Below are 16710 nucleotides of genomic sequence, written 5' to 3'. Positions count from 1 at the left end.
GTAATGACGGCCAAAAATCAGGTATGGGTGAGTCTGGTGAAAGCGCCATGTATTCATCAACTGATGCTACTGATTCAGGTGATGAGGGTCTACCTCTCTCTGAAAAGAGTGTCAAGAAGATGTCAGAAAGATCATAATCATCATCTGATAATACTGATGCAGGTGACGATGATCTTCTTCCTGCCATAAACAGAGTTGGTTCTGGGAAATAATCCAAGTATTGTGGTAGAGGAGAGTCTGGAGACAGACACCTGTACTCATCCACTGATGCTGTAGATTCAGGCGAGTCTGGTCTCTGCCAAAACGCAAAAGCCTCAGAAGTTATGTCGTCAACTTCTGAAGTCCCTGAAATCCCTGATTCAGGTGATGATGATCTATATCCATATACAGAAGATGTAACACATTCAGGTATTGCATGTCTGAACTCAGGTATGGGTGAATCAGGTGACAGTGCCCTGTATTCATCTATAGATGCCATTGAATCAGGTGATGAGGGTCTATTCTCAAAAAGCATTGAGGTATGTAAGAATAAGTCAGTTTCAGATTCCATATCTGAGCATATTGATTCAGGCGATGCTGATCTATTCCCTGCCACTAGTGTAGTAGTTTCGTGCTGTGTGTACTGGGGTACTGGGGAGTCTGGTGACAGAGCTCTGAACTCATCTACTGATGTTGTTGATTCAGGAGTGTCTCGTCTTTCTTCAATCTCAGAAATCAGAGGAGCGAATTCTGTTTCAGACTCTGTTTCATATTCTGACAATGATTCAGGGGATGAGGACCTATATCCAATCATTGAAACGATAGACTCTCGTAACGCCTGTCTAAACTCAGGTATGGGTGAGTCAGGTGACAGTGTCCTGTATTCATCTATAGATACTATTGAATCAGGTGATGAGGGTCTGTCTTCGAAAAGCATTGAGGCATACAAGAAAAACTCATTTTCAAATTCTTCATCTGACAATACTGATGCAGGTGATGATGATCTGATTCCTGTCATAAATATGGTTGGTTCTGGGAAATATTGTAGGTATTGTGGTAGAGGAGAGTCTGGAGACAGACACCTGTACTCATCCACTGATGCTGTAGATTCAGGAGAAGATGATCTGACGTTTGTCAGTAGCATGACTGATTCAGGTGACATGGGGCAATACTCTGATAAAGACTCAGGTGATAGGGGTCTTTCCTCTGTATCTGACACGATTGACTCCGGTGAGTCTGGTCTTGATTCAATAAAGAATACCTCAGAAATGAAAGGTTCATATTCAATATCTGAAGTCACGGAATCAGGTGATGAAGATCTATATCCAATAGAATATGTAACAGATTCAGGTAAGTCTTGTCTAAACTCAGGGATGGGTGAATCAGGTGACAGCGCCCTGTATTCATCTACAGATGCTATTGAATCTGGTGAGCCTGGTCTCTGCCAAAAGGAAAAAGCTTCAGATAGCATATGTCCAATTTCTTCTGAACTCACTGAATCTGGTGACGATGGTCTGCTTCCGGCCATAAACATTACTGGTTCTGGGAAATATTGTAAATATTGTGGAATTGGTGAGTCTGGAGATAAAGATCTATGCTCATCCATTGACTTCACTGACTCAGGAGAATCTGACCTTAACCCACTCTCGTTTGATAACGTTTGACTTAGAAGTTCTGATTTCTGTACATACTCTATTGTACTCCCACAATACTCAAACATACCTGTTTTACTAGCAAAGGTTTCTCCTACATATTGGGGGTCATGTATTGGAGAGATCAGCTTCCAACGATCTGCATCATACACAAATTTGTAAATTGGCACTCGCATGACTGATTCTGATGGTGAATTTGCATATTCAATATCTGAAGTCACGGACTCAGGTGACGATGATCTACATTCAACAAAATATTCAAGTAAATTCTGTCTAAACTCCGGTATGGGTGAGTCAGGTGACAGTGCCCTGTAGTCATCTACAGATGCTACTGAATCAGGTCTGTCCTCAAAAAGCATTGAGGTAAATGAGAATAACTCAGTTTCATATTCCAAATCTGACAATACTGATACAGGTGACGATGATCTGCTTCTTGCCATAAACAGAGTTGGCTCTGGGTAATGTTGTAGGTATTGTGGTAGAGGAGAGTCTGGAGACAGACACCTGAACTCATCCACTGATGCTGTAGATTCAGGAGAAGATGATCTGATGTTTGTCAGTAGCATGACTGATTCAGGTGACATGGGGCAATACTCTGATAAAGACTCAGGTGATAGGGGTCTTTCCTCTGTATCTGACACGATTGACTCCGGTGAGTCTGGTCTCTGCCAAAAGGCAAAAGCCTCAGATGAAAGCCTATCTTTATCTGAGAAGATTGTTGAAAAAATATCAGAAAGCTCACATTCATTGTCTGACCATACTGATGTTAGTGATTGGGGTTTATCTTCATAGATTAACGACATTAAGGGCAGAGTCCCACATTCCATATCTGATTCAGGTGAAGTTGATCTGTATCCAATAAAATGTGGAATAGATTCAGGTAATGACGGCCAAAAATCAGGTATGGGTGAGTCTGGTGAAAGCGCCATGTACTCATCAACTGATGCTATTGACTCAGGTGATGAGGGTCTACCTCTCTCTGAAAAGAGTGTCAAGAAGATGTCAGAAAGATCACAATCATCATCTGACAATACTGATGCAGGTGACGATGATCTGCTTCCTGCCATAAACAGAACTGGTTCTGGGAAATAATCAAAGTATTGTGGTAGAGGAGAGTCTGGAGACAGACACCTATACTCATCCACTGATGCTGTAGATTCAGGCGAGTCTGGTCTCTGCCAAAACGCAAAAGCCTCAGATGTTATGTCGTCAACTTCCGAAGTCCCTGAAATCACTGATTCAGGTGATGATGATCTATATCCATATACAGAAGATGTAACACATTCAGGTATTGCATGTCTGAACTCAGGTATGGGTGAGTCAGGTGACAGCGCCCTGTATTCATCTATAGATGCTATTGAATCAGGTGATGAGGGTCTATTCTCAAAAAGCATTGAGGTATGTAAGAATAAGTCAGTTTCAGATTCCATATCTGAGCATATTGATTCAGGCGATGCTGATCTATTCCCTGTCACTAGTGTAGTAGTTTCGTGCTGTGTGTACTGGGGTACTGGGGAGTCTGGTGACAGAGCTCTGAACTCATCTACTGATGTTGTTGAATCAGGAGTGTCTTGTCTTTCTTCAATCTCAGAAATCAGAGGAGCGAATTCTGTTTCAGACTCTGTTTCATATTCTGACAATGATTCAGGGGATGAGGACCTATATCCAATTATTGAAACGATAGACTCTCGTAACGCCTGTCTAAACTCAGGTATGGGTGAATCAGGTGACAGTGTCCTGTATTCATCTATAGATACTATTGAATCAGGTGATGAGGGTCTGTCATCGAAAAGCATTGAGGCATACAAGAATAACTCAGTTTCATATTCCAAATCTGACAATACTGATACAGGTGACGATGATCTGCTTCTTGCCATAAACAGAGTTGGCTCTGGGTAATGTTGTAGGTATTGTGGTAGAGGAGAGTCTGGAGACAGACACCTGAACTCATCCACTGATGCTGTAGATTCAGGAGAAGATGATCTGATGTTTGTCAGTAGCATGACTGATTCAGGTGACATGGGGCAATACTCTGATAAAGACTCAGGTGATAGGGGTCTTTCCTCTGTATCTGACACGATTGACTCCGGTGAGTCTGGTCTCTGCCAAAAGGCAAAAGCCTCAGATGAAAGCCTATCTTTATCTGAGAAGATTGTTGAAAAAATATCAGAAAGCTCACATTCATTGTCTGACCATACTGATGTTAGTGATCGGGGTTTATCTTCATAGATTAACGACATTAAGGGCAGAGTCCCACATTCCATATCTGATTCAGGTGAAGTTGATCTGTATCCAATAAAATGTGGAATAGATTCAGGTAATGACGGCCAAAAATCAGGTATGGGTGAGTCTGGTGAAAGCGCCATGTACTCATCAACTGATGCTACTGATTCAGGTGATGAGGGTCTACCTCTCTCTGAAAAGAGTGTCAAGAAGATGTCAGAAAGATCACAATCATCATCTGACAATACTGATGCAGGTGACGATGATCTGCTTCCTGCCATTAAGAGAACTGGTTCTGGGAAATAATCAAAGTATTGTGGTAGAGGAGAGTCTGGAGACAGACACCTGTACTCATCCACTGATGCTGTAGATTCAGGTGAGTCTGGTCTCTGCCAAAATGCAAAACCCTCAGATGTTATGTCGTCAACTTCCGAAGTCCCTGAAATCACTGATTCAGGTGATGATGATCTATATCCATATACAGAAGATGTAACACATTCAGGTATTGCATGTCTGAACTCAGGTATGGGTGAGTCAGGTGACAGTGCCCTGTATTCATCTATAGATGCTATTGAATCAGGTGATGAGGGTCTAATCTCAAAAAGCATTGAGGTATGTAAGAATAAGTCAGTTTCAGATTCCATATCTGAGCATATTGATTCAGGCGATGCTGATCTATTCCCTGCCACTAGTGTAGTAGTTTCGTGCTGTGTGTACTGGGGTACTGGGGAGTCTGGTGACAGAGCTCTGAACTCATCTACTGATGTTGTTGAATCAGGAGTGTCTTGTCTTTCTTCAATCTCAGAAATCAGAGGAGCAAATTCTGTTTCAGACTCTGTTTCATATTCTGACAATGATTCAGGGGATGAGGACCTATATCCAATCATTGAAACGATAGACTCTCGTAACGCCTGTCTAAACTCAGGTATGGGTGAATCAGGTGACAGTGTCCTGTATTCATCTATAGATACTATTGAATCAGGTGATGAGGGTCTGTCTTCGAAAAGCATTGAGGCATACAAGAAAAACTCATTTTCAAATTCTTCATCTGACAATACTGATGCAGGTGATGATGATCTGCTTCCTGTCATAAATATGGTTGGTTCTGGGAAATATTGTAGGTATTGTGGTAGAGGAGAGTCTGGAGACAGACACCTGAACTCATCCACTGATGCTGTAGATTCAGGAGAAGATGATCTGACGTTTGTCAGTAGCATGACTGATTCAGGTGACATGGGGCAATACTCTGATAAAGACTCAGGTGATAGGGGTCTTTCCTCTGTATCTGACACGATTGACTCCGGTGAGTCTGGTCTTGATTCAATAAAGAATACCTCAGAAATGAAAGGTTCATATTCAATATCTGAAGTCACGGAATCAGGTGATGAAGATCTATATCCAATAGAATATGTAACAGATTCAGGTAAGTCTTGTCTAAACTCAGGGATGGGTGAATCAGGTGACAGCGCCCTGTATTCATCTACAGATGCTATTGAATCTGGTGAGCCTGGTCTCTGCCAAAAGGAAAAAGCTTCAGATAGCATATGTCCAATTTCTTCTGAACTCACTGAATCTGGTGACGATGGTCTGCTTCCGGCCATAAACATTACTGGTTCTGGAAAATATTGTAAATATTGTGGAATTGGTGAGTCTGGAGATAAAGATCTATGCTCATCCATTGACTTCACTGACTCAGGAGAATCTGACCTTAACCCACTCTCGTTTGATAACGTTTGACTTAGAAGTTCTGATTTCTGTACATACTCTATTGTACTCCCACAATACTCAAACATACCTGTTTTACTAGCAAAGGTTTCTCCTACATATTGGGGGTCATGTATTGGAGAGATCAGCTTCCAACGATCTGCATCATACACAAATTTGTAAATTGGCACTCGCATGACTGATTCTGATGGTGAATTTGCATATTCAATATCTGAAGTCACGGACTCAGGTGACGATGATCTACATTCAACAAAATATTCAAGTAAATTCTGTCTAAACTCCGGTATGGGTGAGTCAGGTGACAGTGCCCTGTAGTCATCTACAGATGCTACTGAATCAGGTCTGTCCTCAAAAAGCATTGAGGTAAATGAGAATAACTCAGTTTCATATTCCAAATCTGACAATACTGATACAGGTGACGATGATCTGCTTCTTGCCATAAACAGAGTTGGCTCTGGGTAATGTTGTAGGTATTGTGGTAGAGGAGAGTCTGGAGACAGACACCTGAACTCATCCACTGATGCTGTAGATTCAGGAGAAGATGATCTGATGTTTGTCAGTAGCATGACTGATTCAGGTGACATGGGGCAATACTCTGATAAAGACTCAGGTGATAGGGGTCTTTCCTCTGTATCTGACACGATTGACTCCGGTGAGTCTGGTCTCTGCCAAAAGGCAAAAGCCTCAGATGAAAGCCTATCTTTATCTGAGAAGATTGTTGAAAAAATATCAGAAAGCTCACATTCATTGTCTGACCATACTGATGTTAGTGATTGGGGTTTATCTTCATAGATTAACGACATTAAGGGCAGAGTCCCACATTCCATATCTGATTCAGGTGAAGTTGATCTGTATCCAATAAAATGTGGAATAGATTCAGGTAATGACGGCCAAAAATCAGGTATGGGTGAGTCTGGTGAAAGCGCCATGTACTCATCAACTGATGCTAATGATTCAGGTGATGAGGGTCTACCTCTCTCTGAAAAGAGTGTCAAGAAGATGTCAGAAAGATCACAATCATCATCTGACAATACTGATGCAGGTGACGATGATCTGCTTCCTGCCATAAACAGAACTGGTTCTGGGAAATAATCAAAGTATTGTGGTAGAGGAGAGTCTGGAGACAGACACCTATACTCATCCACTGATGCTGTAGATTCAGGCGAGTCTGGTCTCTGCCAAAACGCAAAAGCCTCAGATGCTGTGTCGTCAACTTCCAAAGTCCCTGAAATCACTGATTCAGGTGATGATGATCTATATCCATATACAGAAGATGTAACACATTCAGGTATTGCATGTCTGAACTCAGGTATGGGTGAGTCAGGTGACAACACCCTGTATTCATCTATAGATGCTATTGAATCAGGTGATGAGGGTCTATTCTCAAAAAGCATTGAGGTATGTAAGAATAAGTCAGTTTCAGATTCCATATCTGAGCATATTGATTCAGGCGATGCTGATCTATTCCCTGTCACTAGTGTAGTAGTTTCGTGCTGTGTGTACTGGGGTACTGGGGAGTCTGGTGACAGAGCTCTGAACTCATCTACTGATGTTGTTGAATCAGGAGTGTCTTGTCTTTCTTCAATCTCAGAAATCAGAGGAGCGAATTCTGTTTCAGACTCTGTTTCATATTCTGACAATGATTCAGGGGATGAGGACCTATATCCAATTATTGAAACGATAGACTCTCGTAACGCCTGTCTAAACTCAGGTATGGGTGAATCAGGTGACAGTGTCCTGTATTCATCTATAGATACTATTGAATCAGGTGATGAGGGTCTGTCATCGAAAAGCATTGAGGCATACAAGAATAACTCAGTTTCATATTCCAAATCTGACAATACTGATACAGGTGACGATGATCTGCTTCTTGCCATAAACAGAGTTGGCTCTGGGTAATGTTGTAGGTATTGTGGTAGAGGAGAGTCTGGAGACAGACACCTGAACTCATCCACTGATGCTGTAGATTCAGGAGAAGATGATCTGATGTTTGTCAGTAGCATGACTGATTCAGGTGACATGGGGCAATACTCTGATAAAGACTCAGGTGATAGGGGTCTTTCCTCTGTATCTGACACGATTGACTCCGGTGAGTCTGGTCTCTGCCAAAAGGCAAAAGCCTCAGATGAAAGCCTATCTTTATCTGAGAAGATTGTTGAAAAAATATCAGAAAGCTCACATTCATTGTCTGACCATACTGATGTTAGTGATCGGGGTTTATCTTCATAGATTAACGACATTAAGGGCAGAGTCCCACATTCCATATCTGATTCAGGTGAAGTTGATCTGTATCCAATAAAATGTGGAATAGATTCAGGTAATGACGGCCAAAAATCAGGTATGGGTGAGTCTGGTGAAAGCGCCATGTACTCATCAACTGATGCTAATGATTCAGGTGATGAGGGTCTACCTCTCTCTGAAAAGAGTGTCAAGAAGATGTCAGAAAGATCACAATCATCATCTGACAATACTGATGCAGGTGACGATGATCTGCTTCCTGCCATAAAGAGAACTGGTTCTGGGAAATAATCAAAGTATTGTGGTAGAGGAGAGTCTGGAGACAGACACCTGTACTCATCCACTGATGCTGTAGATTCAGGTGAGTCTGGTCTCTGCCAAAATGCAAAACCCTCAGATGTTATGTCGTCAACTTCCGAAGTCCCTGAAATCACTGATTCAGGTGATGATGATCTATATCCATATACGGAAGATGTAACACATTCAGGTATTGCATGTCTGAACTCAGGTATGGGTGAGTCAGGTGACAGTGCCCTGTATTCATCTATAGATGCTATTGAATCAGGTGATGAGGGTCTAATCTCAAAAAGCATTGAGGTATGTAAGAATAAGTCAGTTTCAGATTCCATATCTGAGCATATTGATTCAGGCGATGCTGATCTATTCCCTGTCACTAGTGTAGTAGTTTCGTGCTGTGTGTACTGGGGTACTGGGGAGTCTGGTGACAGAGCTCTGAACTCATCTACTGATGTTGTTGAATCAGGAGTGTCTTGTCTTTCTTCAATCTCAGAAATCAGAGGAGCAAATTCTGTTTCAGACTCTGTTTCATATTCTGACAATGATTCAGGGGATGAGGACCTATATCCAATCATTGAAACGATAGACTCTCGTAACGCCTGTCTAAACTCAGGTATGGGTGAATCAGGTGACAGTGTCCTGTATTCATCTATAGATAATATTGAATCAGGTGATGAGGGTCTGTCTTCGAAAAGCATTGAGGCATACAAGAAAAACTCATTTTCAAATTCTTCATCTGACAATACTGATGCAGGTGATGATGATCTGCTTCCTGTCATAAATATGGTTGGTTCTGGGAAATATTGTAGGTATTGTGGTAGAGGAGAGTCTGGAGACAGACACCTGAACTCATCCACTGATGCTGTAGATTCAGGAGAAGATGATCTGACGTTTGTCAGTAGCATGACTGATTCAGGTGACATGGGGCAATACTCTGATAAAGACTCAGGTGATAGGGGTCTTTCCTCTGTATCTGACACGATTGGCTCCGGTGAGTCTGGTCTTGATTCAATAAAGAATACCTCAGAAATGAAAGGTTCATATTCAATATCTGAAGTCACTGAATCAGGTGATGAAGATCTATATCCAATTGAATATCTAACAGATTCAGGTAAGTCTTGTCTAAACTCAGGTATGGGTGAATCAGGTGACAGTGCCCTGTATTCATCTACAGATGCTATTGAATCTGGTGAGCCTGGTCTCTGCCAAAAGGAAAAAGCTTCAGATAGCATATGTCCAATTTCTTCTGAACTCACTGAATCTGGTGACGATGGTCTGCTTCCGGTCATAAACATTACTGGTTCTGGGAAATATTGTAAATATTGTGGAATTGGTGAGTCTGGAGATAAAGATCTATGCTCATCCATTGACTTCACTGACTCAGGAGAATCTGACCTTAACCCACTCTCGTTTGATAACGTTTGACTTAGAAGTTCTGATTTCTGTACATACTCTATTGTACTCCCACAATACTCAAACATACCTGTTTTACTAGCAAAGGTTTCTCCTACATATTGGGGGTCATGTATTGGAGAGATCAGCTTCCAACGATCTGCATCATACACAAATTTGTAAATTGGCACTCGCATGACTGATTCTGATGGTGAATTTGCATATTCAATATCTGAAGTCACGGACTCAGGTGACGATGATCTACATTCAACAAAATATTCAAGTAAATTCTGTCTAAACTCCGGTATGGGTGAGTCAGGTGACAGTGCCCTGTAGTCATCTACAGATGCTACTGAATCAGGTCTGTCCTCAAAAAGCATTGAGGTAAATGAGAATAACTCAGTTTCATATTCCAAATCTGACAATACTGATACAGGTGACGATGATCTGCTTCTTGCCATAAACAGAGTTGGCTCTGGGTAATGTTGTAGGTATTGTGGTAGAGGAGAGTCTGGAGACAGACACCTGAACTCATCCACTGATGCTGTAGATTCAGGAGAAGATGATCTGATGTTTGTCAGTAGCATGGCTGATTCAGGTGACATGGGGCAATAGTCTGATAAAGACTCAGGTGATAGGGGTCTTTCCTCTGTATCTGACACGATTGACTCCGGTGAGTCTGGTCTCTGCCAAAAGGCAAAAGCCTCAGATGAAGGCCTATCTTTATCTGAGAAGATTGTTGAAAAAATATCAGAAAGCTCACATTCGTTATCTGACCATACTGATGTTAGTGATCGGGGTTTATCTTCATAGAATAACGACATTAAGGGCAGAGTCCCACATTCCATATCTGATTCAGGTGAAGTTGATCTGTATCCAATAAAATGTGGAATAGATTCAGGTAATGACGGCCAAAAATCAGGTATGGGTGAGTCTGGTGAAAGTGCCATGTATTCATCAACTGATGCTACTGATTCAGGTGATGAGGGTCTACCTCTCTCTGAAAAGAGTGTCAAGAAGATGTCAGAAAGATCACAATTATCATCTGACAATACTGATGCAGGTGACGATGATCTGCTTCCTGCCATAAAGAGAACTTGTTCTGGGAAATAATCAAAGTATTGTGGTAGAGGAGAGTCTGGAGACAGACACCTATACTCATCCACTGATACTGTAGATTCAGGTGAGTCTGGTCTCTGCCAAAACGCAAAAGCCTCAGAAGTTATGTCGTCAACTTCCGAAGTCCCTGAAATCACTGATTCAGGTGATGATGATCTATATCCATATACAGAAGATGTAACACATTCAGGTATTGCATGTCTGAACTCAGGTATGGGTGAGTCAGGTGACAGTGCCCTGTATTCATCTATAGATGGTATTGAATCAGGTGATGAGGGTCTGTCCTCAAAAAGCAATGAGGCAAATAAAAATAACTCCGTTTCATATTCCATATTTGAGCATATTGATTCAGGTGACACTGACCTGTATCCTGACATAAACAGAGTTGGTTCTGGGAAATAATCAAAGTATTGTGGTAGAGGAGAGTCTGGAGACAGACACCTACACTCATCCACTGATGCTGTAGATTCCGGTGAGTCTGGTCTCTGCCAAAATGCAAAAGCCTCAGAAGTTATGTCGTCAACTTCCGGAGTCCCTGATATCACTGATTCAGGTGATGATGATCTATATCCATATACAGAAGATGATCTGATATTTGTCAGTAGCATGACTGATTCAGGTGACATGGGGTAATACTCTGATAAAGACTCAGGTGATAGGGGTCTTTCCTCTGTGTCTGATACTATTGACTCAGGTGAGTCTGGTCTCTGACAAAAGTCAAATGCCTCAGATAGTATATATTCCATTTCTGAATTCCCTGAAGTCACTGATTCAGGTGATGATGACCTAGACCTTGTGGATGAGAATGCAGATTCAGGTAATTCCTGTCTAAACTCAGGTATGGGAGAGTCAGGGGATAGTGGTCTATGCTCATTGACTGATCCTATAGATTCTGGAGAGGAAGTTCTAGCGTCAATACCCAGAACTATTGAATATTTTGAGTCGACTACTTCAACTTCAGCATCCGATACTGATTCGGGTGACAATGATCTATGATATGATTGAGCAGTTTCGAGAAAGAATAGTGAATATTGGGGTATGGGGGAATCCGGGGATAAAGATTTACATACTTTCAATGACTTCACTGATTCTGCCTTATCTGATCTCAAAACAGCCATTATCTTAACTGACTCAGGTGGGAGAGGCTTATGTTCAGACTCGGAATCAGATGACAGGGGTCTGTCCTCGGTAACCTCAGTTGATGAAGTTGGACTTTCTCGTTCTGACTTCTGCACGTACTCTACGATACCCTCGGCATACTCAAACATACCTGTTTTAGGGGTTTCCCCGACATACTGGGGATCATGTATTGGAGAGACCAGCTTCCAAAGCTCTGCATCGTACTTAAGTTTGTAAGCTGGCACTCGTATTACTGATGGAGGATCATGTATACCTTCATCAGATACCATTCTTGGTGACACAGATGGTTCTTTTGGAGTTTGGGCAAAACCAGGTACTGATAGTCCTTTCTGAGTTTCAGGTTTACTCAATTCGGGAAATAATTGGGCTGTGGAGTTGAATATTATTGGTGGACTTTCAAGGACACCTGATTCAGTTACGACGTCTTGGTCTTTTAAACATGAGCTACGCTCACTGACTGATCCAGCTGACTCAGGTGATACGGGTCTATCTTCAATAGTCACAGATATTGAATCAAATATCTTAGAAACCTCATCATCTGGTAACGATTCAGGTGATGATGATCTATGACGAAACGGAACAGCTTCACGGAACAATGGGGAATATTTGGGGACAGGGAAATCTGGTGACAATGATCTATGTTCATCCATTGTTCCTGTTGATTCAGGGGACGTTGTTTTAATATCCTTCAACAACATCAGTGATGAAGATGACATGGATCTATACTCTGATAATGACTCGGGCTTAAAGTCCGACTCCTCTACCGGAGAATCTATTGATAACGGGTTTTTTTCAGGTTCGGATGTCTCTTCTTTTCTCTGTCCAGCATACTCAAACACACCTGTTTTACTGCAGTAGGTTTCTCCTACATACTGTTGGTCATTTATTTGAGAGATAAGCTTCCAAAGCTCTGCATCATACACAAGTCTGTACTCTGGCTCTAGTATTGCTGATGGAGGGAAATGTATACCTGATGCAGATACTGTTCTTGGTGACACAGATGAAGGTTGAGCTACGTCAGGTTCTGATAGTCCTTTCTGAGGTTCAGGTTGACTAAATTCAAATAATGGTGCAGTTGCGGACTCGGTTAATATTGGTGGACTTTCAGGAACGTTTATACCTGATTCAGTTACAGTTATTGGTGACACACATAGTGATTTCGATTGAGTCAATGCTGAATCAGTTATCTCCTTTTCAAAATCTAAAGCTTCAGGTGAATCTGGTCTATGCTCTGTACCTATAGACTCCAGAGACATTGGAACACATTTAGTTTCTGATGATACTGATTCAGGTGAAGAAGATCTATAATCAACAATAGAGTCTGGTAATATGTGCCAAAACTGAGGTGTCGGTGAGTCAGGTGATAGCGCTCTATACTCATCTATTGATGCTATTGATTCAGGTGATGAAGGTCTATCCTTATAAAGTAATGAAAGTAATGGTGCGGTTTCATAATCTATATCTGAAAATATAGATTCAGGTGATGATGATCTACAAAACTTCACTAAAGAAATGGGTTCTGATTGCCAAAATTGTGTAATTGGTGAATCTGGAGACAGAGATCTGTGTTCATCTACTGATCCTGTAGATACAGGTGATGATGCTTTGATATCATTCAGTAACATCAGTGATGTAGCTGACATGGGTCTATAGTCTGATAAAGACTCAGCTGACAGGGGTCTTTCTTCTGTATCTGATACTATTGACTGGGATGAGTCTGGTGATAATGCCCTCCTCTCTAAATACTCACTGCCCGGGGATATTGCTCGGGAAAACTCTCCCCTGTTAGGAACCATAGGTGTCAATGGCCTGTCCTCTGCTTCTGCTAGCCCTGGTGCTAGTAGACTACTTGCAGCTCCAGGGGCACTTAAGAACATTTGTCCTGGGGCATAAGATGGTATTTCTGCAGTTTCCCATTCAACCTCAGGGGGTGGTAGAGGAGACAGGGGTCTGAACTGAGGTATGGGCGAGTCAGGCAAGAGAAGACTTAGTTCAGTATCGGATGACAGTGACTCGGGAGATGAGGCTCTACTCTCAGTCAACAGTATGGATGAATCAGGTGTTGATGGGCGATACTCGGGTATATGTGAGTCAGGTGATTTGGACCCAGACCTATCCTCTGATGTCACTGACTCTGGTGAAGATGATTGGTCATGCATTGAAACTACAATTTTAGTAGCATACTTAGATGCTGAGTCAGGAGATAAAGACCTTTTTTCGGTTTCGGAACGTAGAGATTCTGGAGCCAAAGACATGTCTAACCCAGACACTGGAAGAGCTGACACCTCTGCTCGGGTCTCAGCAGTTGAGTCATGTGATATCTGGATAAATGCAGTGCTGACAATGGATTCTACTGTGACCGACTCCGGAATCAGAGTGGTTCTTGACACGTCTGATGATGTCTGAGCTATTGTCTGTGATTCCTTACTCACCCCAAAGGTGATAGACTCTGAGGTCACGGGACTGAAATCTACAGGTCTGAGGTAAAGCCCAGTGGAGATAGCTTCCTGGTCAAGAGTAGCCTGGTTTACATCAATCAAAGGCATGGAGGTAGGTGAATCGGCCTCATAAACCCGGCTGGCTCTGTAAGTTCCGGGTACCTCATCCAATTCCATTGGTGTTTTCTTGGATTCTTCACTAGTTGATTTCTCTACATATCCAAACAGGACTTCGTAAAGTCGGTGCGACACCTCGTCAATATGATCCTCTGAGAAAATCTCAGATGTCTCTTTGGGGCGTACCACCTCAGAAGCCTGAGGAAGCTGAGTAGACTGAGGAAGTGGTAAATTCATAGGCTCGGCTGTAATACTGATCTTCTCAGAAACCAGTTCAGTTGTCTGAGAAGTCCTAGTGACGGAGGAGGTGGAGAGGTAGGTGTAGTACTCTGAGGTTTGCTGTAGCTCCACAGACAGCTCACTGAAGTCTGGCTCGGCCTGGTCACATTCAGTCAGACTGTCCCCAAAGTCGGTCATGGACAACGGACGGCTCTCACAGACACGCTTACTACTTTTAGTGCGTGACTCTTGGTGACTCGTTGGCGACAACAACCATTTGTTGTCACTTTCAGCCTGGGGGGGCTGGAGTGACCCCTCGCCACACTCTGCACCCCGCTGTGCCCCCTTCTCTTTATGCTTGACAGATAGAGACGATGAAGAGGGAGGGGTGGGCCCGTTGTAGGCAGGATCTAGGACGTGAGAGGTGAGCTGGTAGGGGGAGGTGCGGTACAAGGTGAAGAAGGGACTTACTTGTTTAAAAGTGCCCATGTGTAGTGACTCAGCCTTGTCTGATCCACTCTGTGATGTACCGCCCACAGAACTGAGGAACAAAAAATAAGTCAAACATCTAATAACATGTGAAGTCTCCCCAAAAAATGAAATACAGTTATTCTTAAAAACGGTTTATTTCTAGTGATTTTAACAATGCATATCAAGATTATTTGACTGAACTGTTTGTTTCTACAACCATACAACATTAGCAGAATATAGCAGAAAACAACATAAGACCTTTTTAAGCATAACAATTTCTCTTTCACTCAATACTTCACTCTTACACTGACTGGACGACTTACTGTGTCGTTTCGCCCTCTTTCTGTAGCTTCTCCTTCTGGGCGTGTCTCAGGAGGCCTGTTACTGATGTGTCTGTCTCCACCCGCCCTGACGTCTCGTGCAGTGATGACATGCTGGAGGAGAGGTCCTCCTCTGACACCATGAAGGGCCCCTGCCTGGACCCTGGCCCACTGGGGGTGCCGCCTGTACGCCTGCCTGGCCGGGGACTGTCTATGTCCTCATGGAGGGCAGAAAAACCTGGACAGGCATAGATATGGACACCGTTATTAACCTGTGATCTCTTTGGCATAGCTAGTACATTTTGGTTGATAAAGATATTTATATTTTGCTCGGTAATACACTATACCTTCACTGTGATCCAGTGCAATGGTCCTCTCAATCTCCGCATAGGTGTGGGACGATGTGTCCTGCTGGGTGGACTTGATTATCTTGGTTTCGATGAGGTGAACAATGTCCATCCTGTTGATCTTGGTGAGTCGTTTGATCAATGTAGTTTCTGTGGAAAGAAATAACAACAGAATAACACAATATCATAACAGTAAATAAGCCATTCTGAAAATATGAAAATGATCAGTAATAAATACTCAGAATAGTCTAAATGTCAAGAAATATTCTAATACAATAAGGAGTGATATATCAGCATACCTGTAGCATGTTTGCCATCCCTGTCAGTCCAGAGCTTCAGCAGGGCATGGCTTTGGTCCTGTAGTGAGTTCGGATTCTCAATCCTTATTAGATTGATCCTTTCCTCGCTGAACTCCAGCTCTCGAGCCAGCTCTAGAAAACCCACCAGACACTTTTCACTGTCAACTACGTAATGTTGATGTTAACATTATTCACCACAGGAAAGTGTTTAAATCAACATTATCTTCAGCCTTTATTGTCTCTGACACTCTAGGAAAGCCACCATGCCTGGGGTTCCACTCACCCGTCCAACTGAAGCCCAGGTGGTCGGCTATTATTTCCAATCGTTCCTCTTTTCTCTCGGCTTCATCCTGGGGATCTACTGTAAATGCCACCACAAGGATGGCCAGGCAAAGTCACATTCACATGAGGAAGAAAAGGCTATCTTCAACCGAGCACATGAGTAAAAAGAGTCTTCACTGGCTTTCTTGTTCCATGTAGTGCTATAATGTTAGCTATTTGGAGGTATGTGTCGATAATTAACAGTAACTGTAACAGACTTGTATTTGGTGTATAGCTTATTATGCTGTTGGTTTATAGGGCAGCAATACCATCATAAATTATTATCATGCGATTTTGGCAACTCTAGAAGAAGAAAACACTAACGGAAACATACTGTATGGAAAGTAGATAGCAGTAGTTTAACAGCTCTGGAAAAATGTAATCTCTCATTGTATTCCATTCAGCTTTTCTCC

General features: G+C 42.4%; 1 protein-coding gene across 7 annotated transcripts in view; it reads right to left on the bottom strand.

The window, feature by feature from the left end:
* The window catches only part of ank2b (ankyrin 2b, neuronal), a 164376-nt gene that overhangs the window by 10443 nt on the left and 137223 nt on the right, over positions 1–16710 (bottom strand). For all 7 annotated transcript variants that reach the window (XM_036987751.1, XM_036987750.1, XM_036987755.1 and 4 more), the window contains 5 exons: positions 16260–16337; positions 15977–16108; positions 15678–15827; positions 15334–15568; positions 15011–15080 (listed from right to left, as the gene is read on the bottom strand). In XM_036987751.1, coding sequence (XP_036843646.1) covers positions 15011–15080; positions 15334–15568; positions 15678–15827; positions 15977–16108; positions 16260–16337 — 665 coding nt within the window. The remainder of the gene's footprint in view (positions 1–15010; positions 15081–15333; positions 15569–15677; positions 15828–15976; positions 16109–16259; positions 16338–16710) is intronic.

Source organism: Oncorhynchus mykiss, chromosome 9 (genome assembly GCF_013265735.2).
Source record: "Oncorhynchus mykiss isolate Arlee chromosome 9, USDA_OmykA_1.1, whole genome shotgun sequence".
NCBI lineage: Eukaryota > Metazoa > Chordata > Actinopteri > Salmoniformes > Salmonidae > Oncorhynchus > Oncorhynchus mykiss.
The sequence above is the reverse complement of the archived record's forward strand: the minus strand, read 5'-3'. Positions and strand labels throughout refer to the sequence as shown.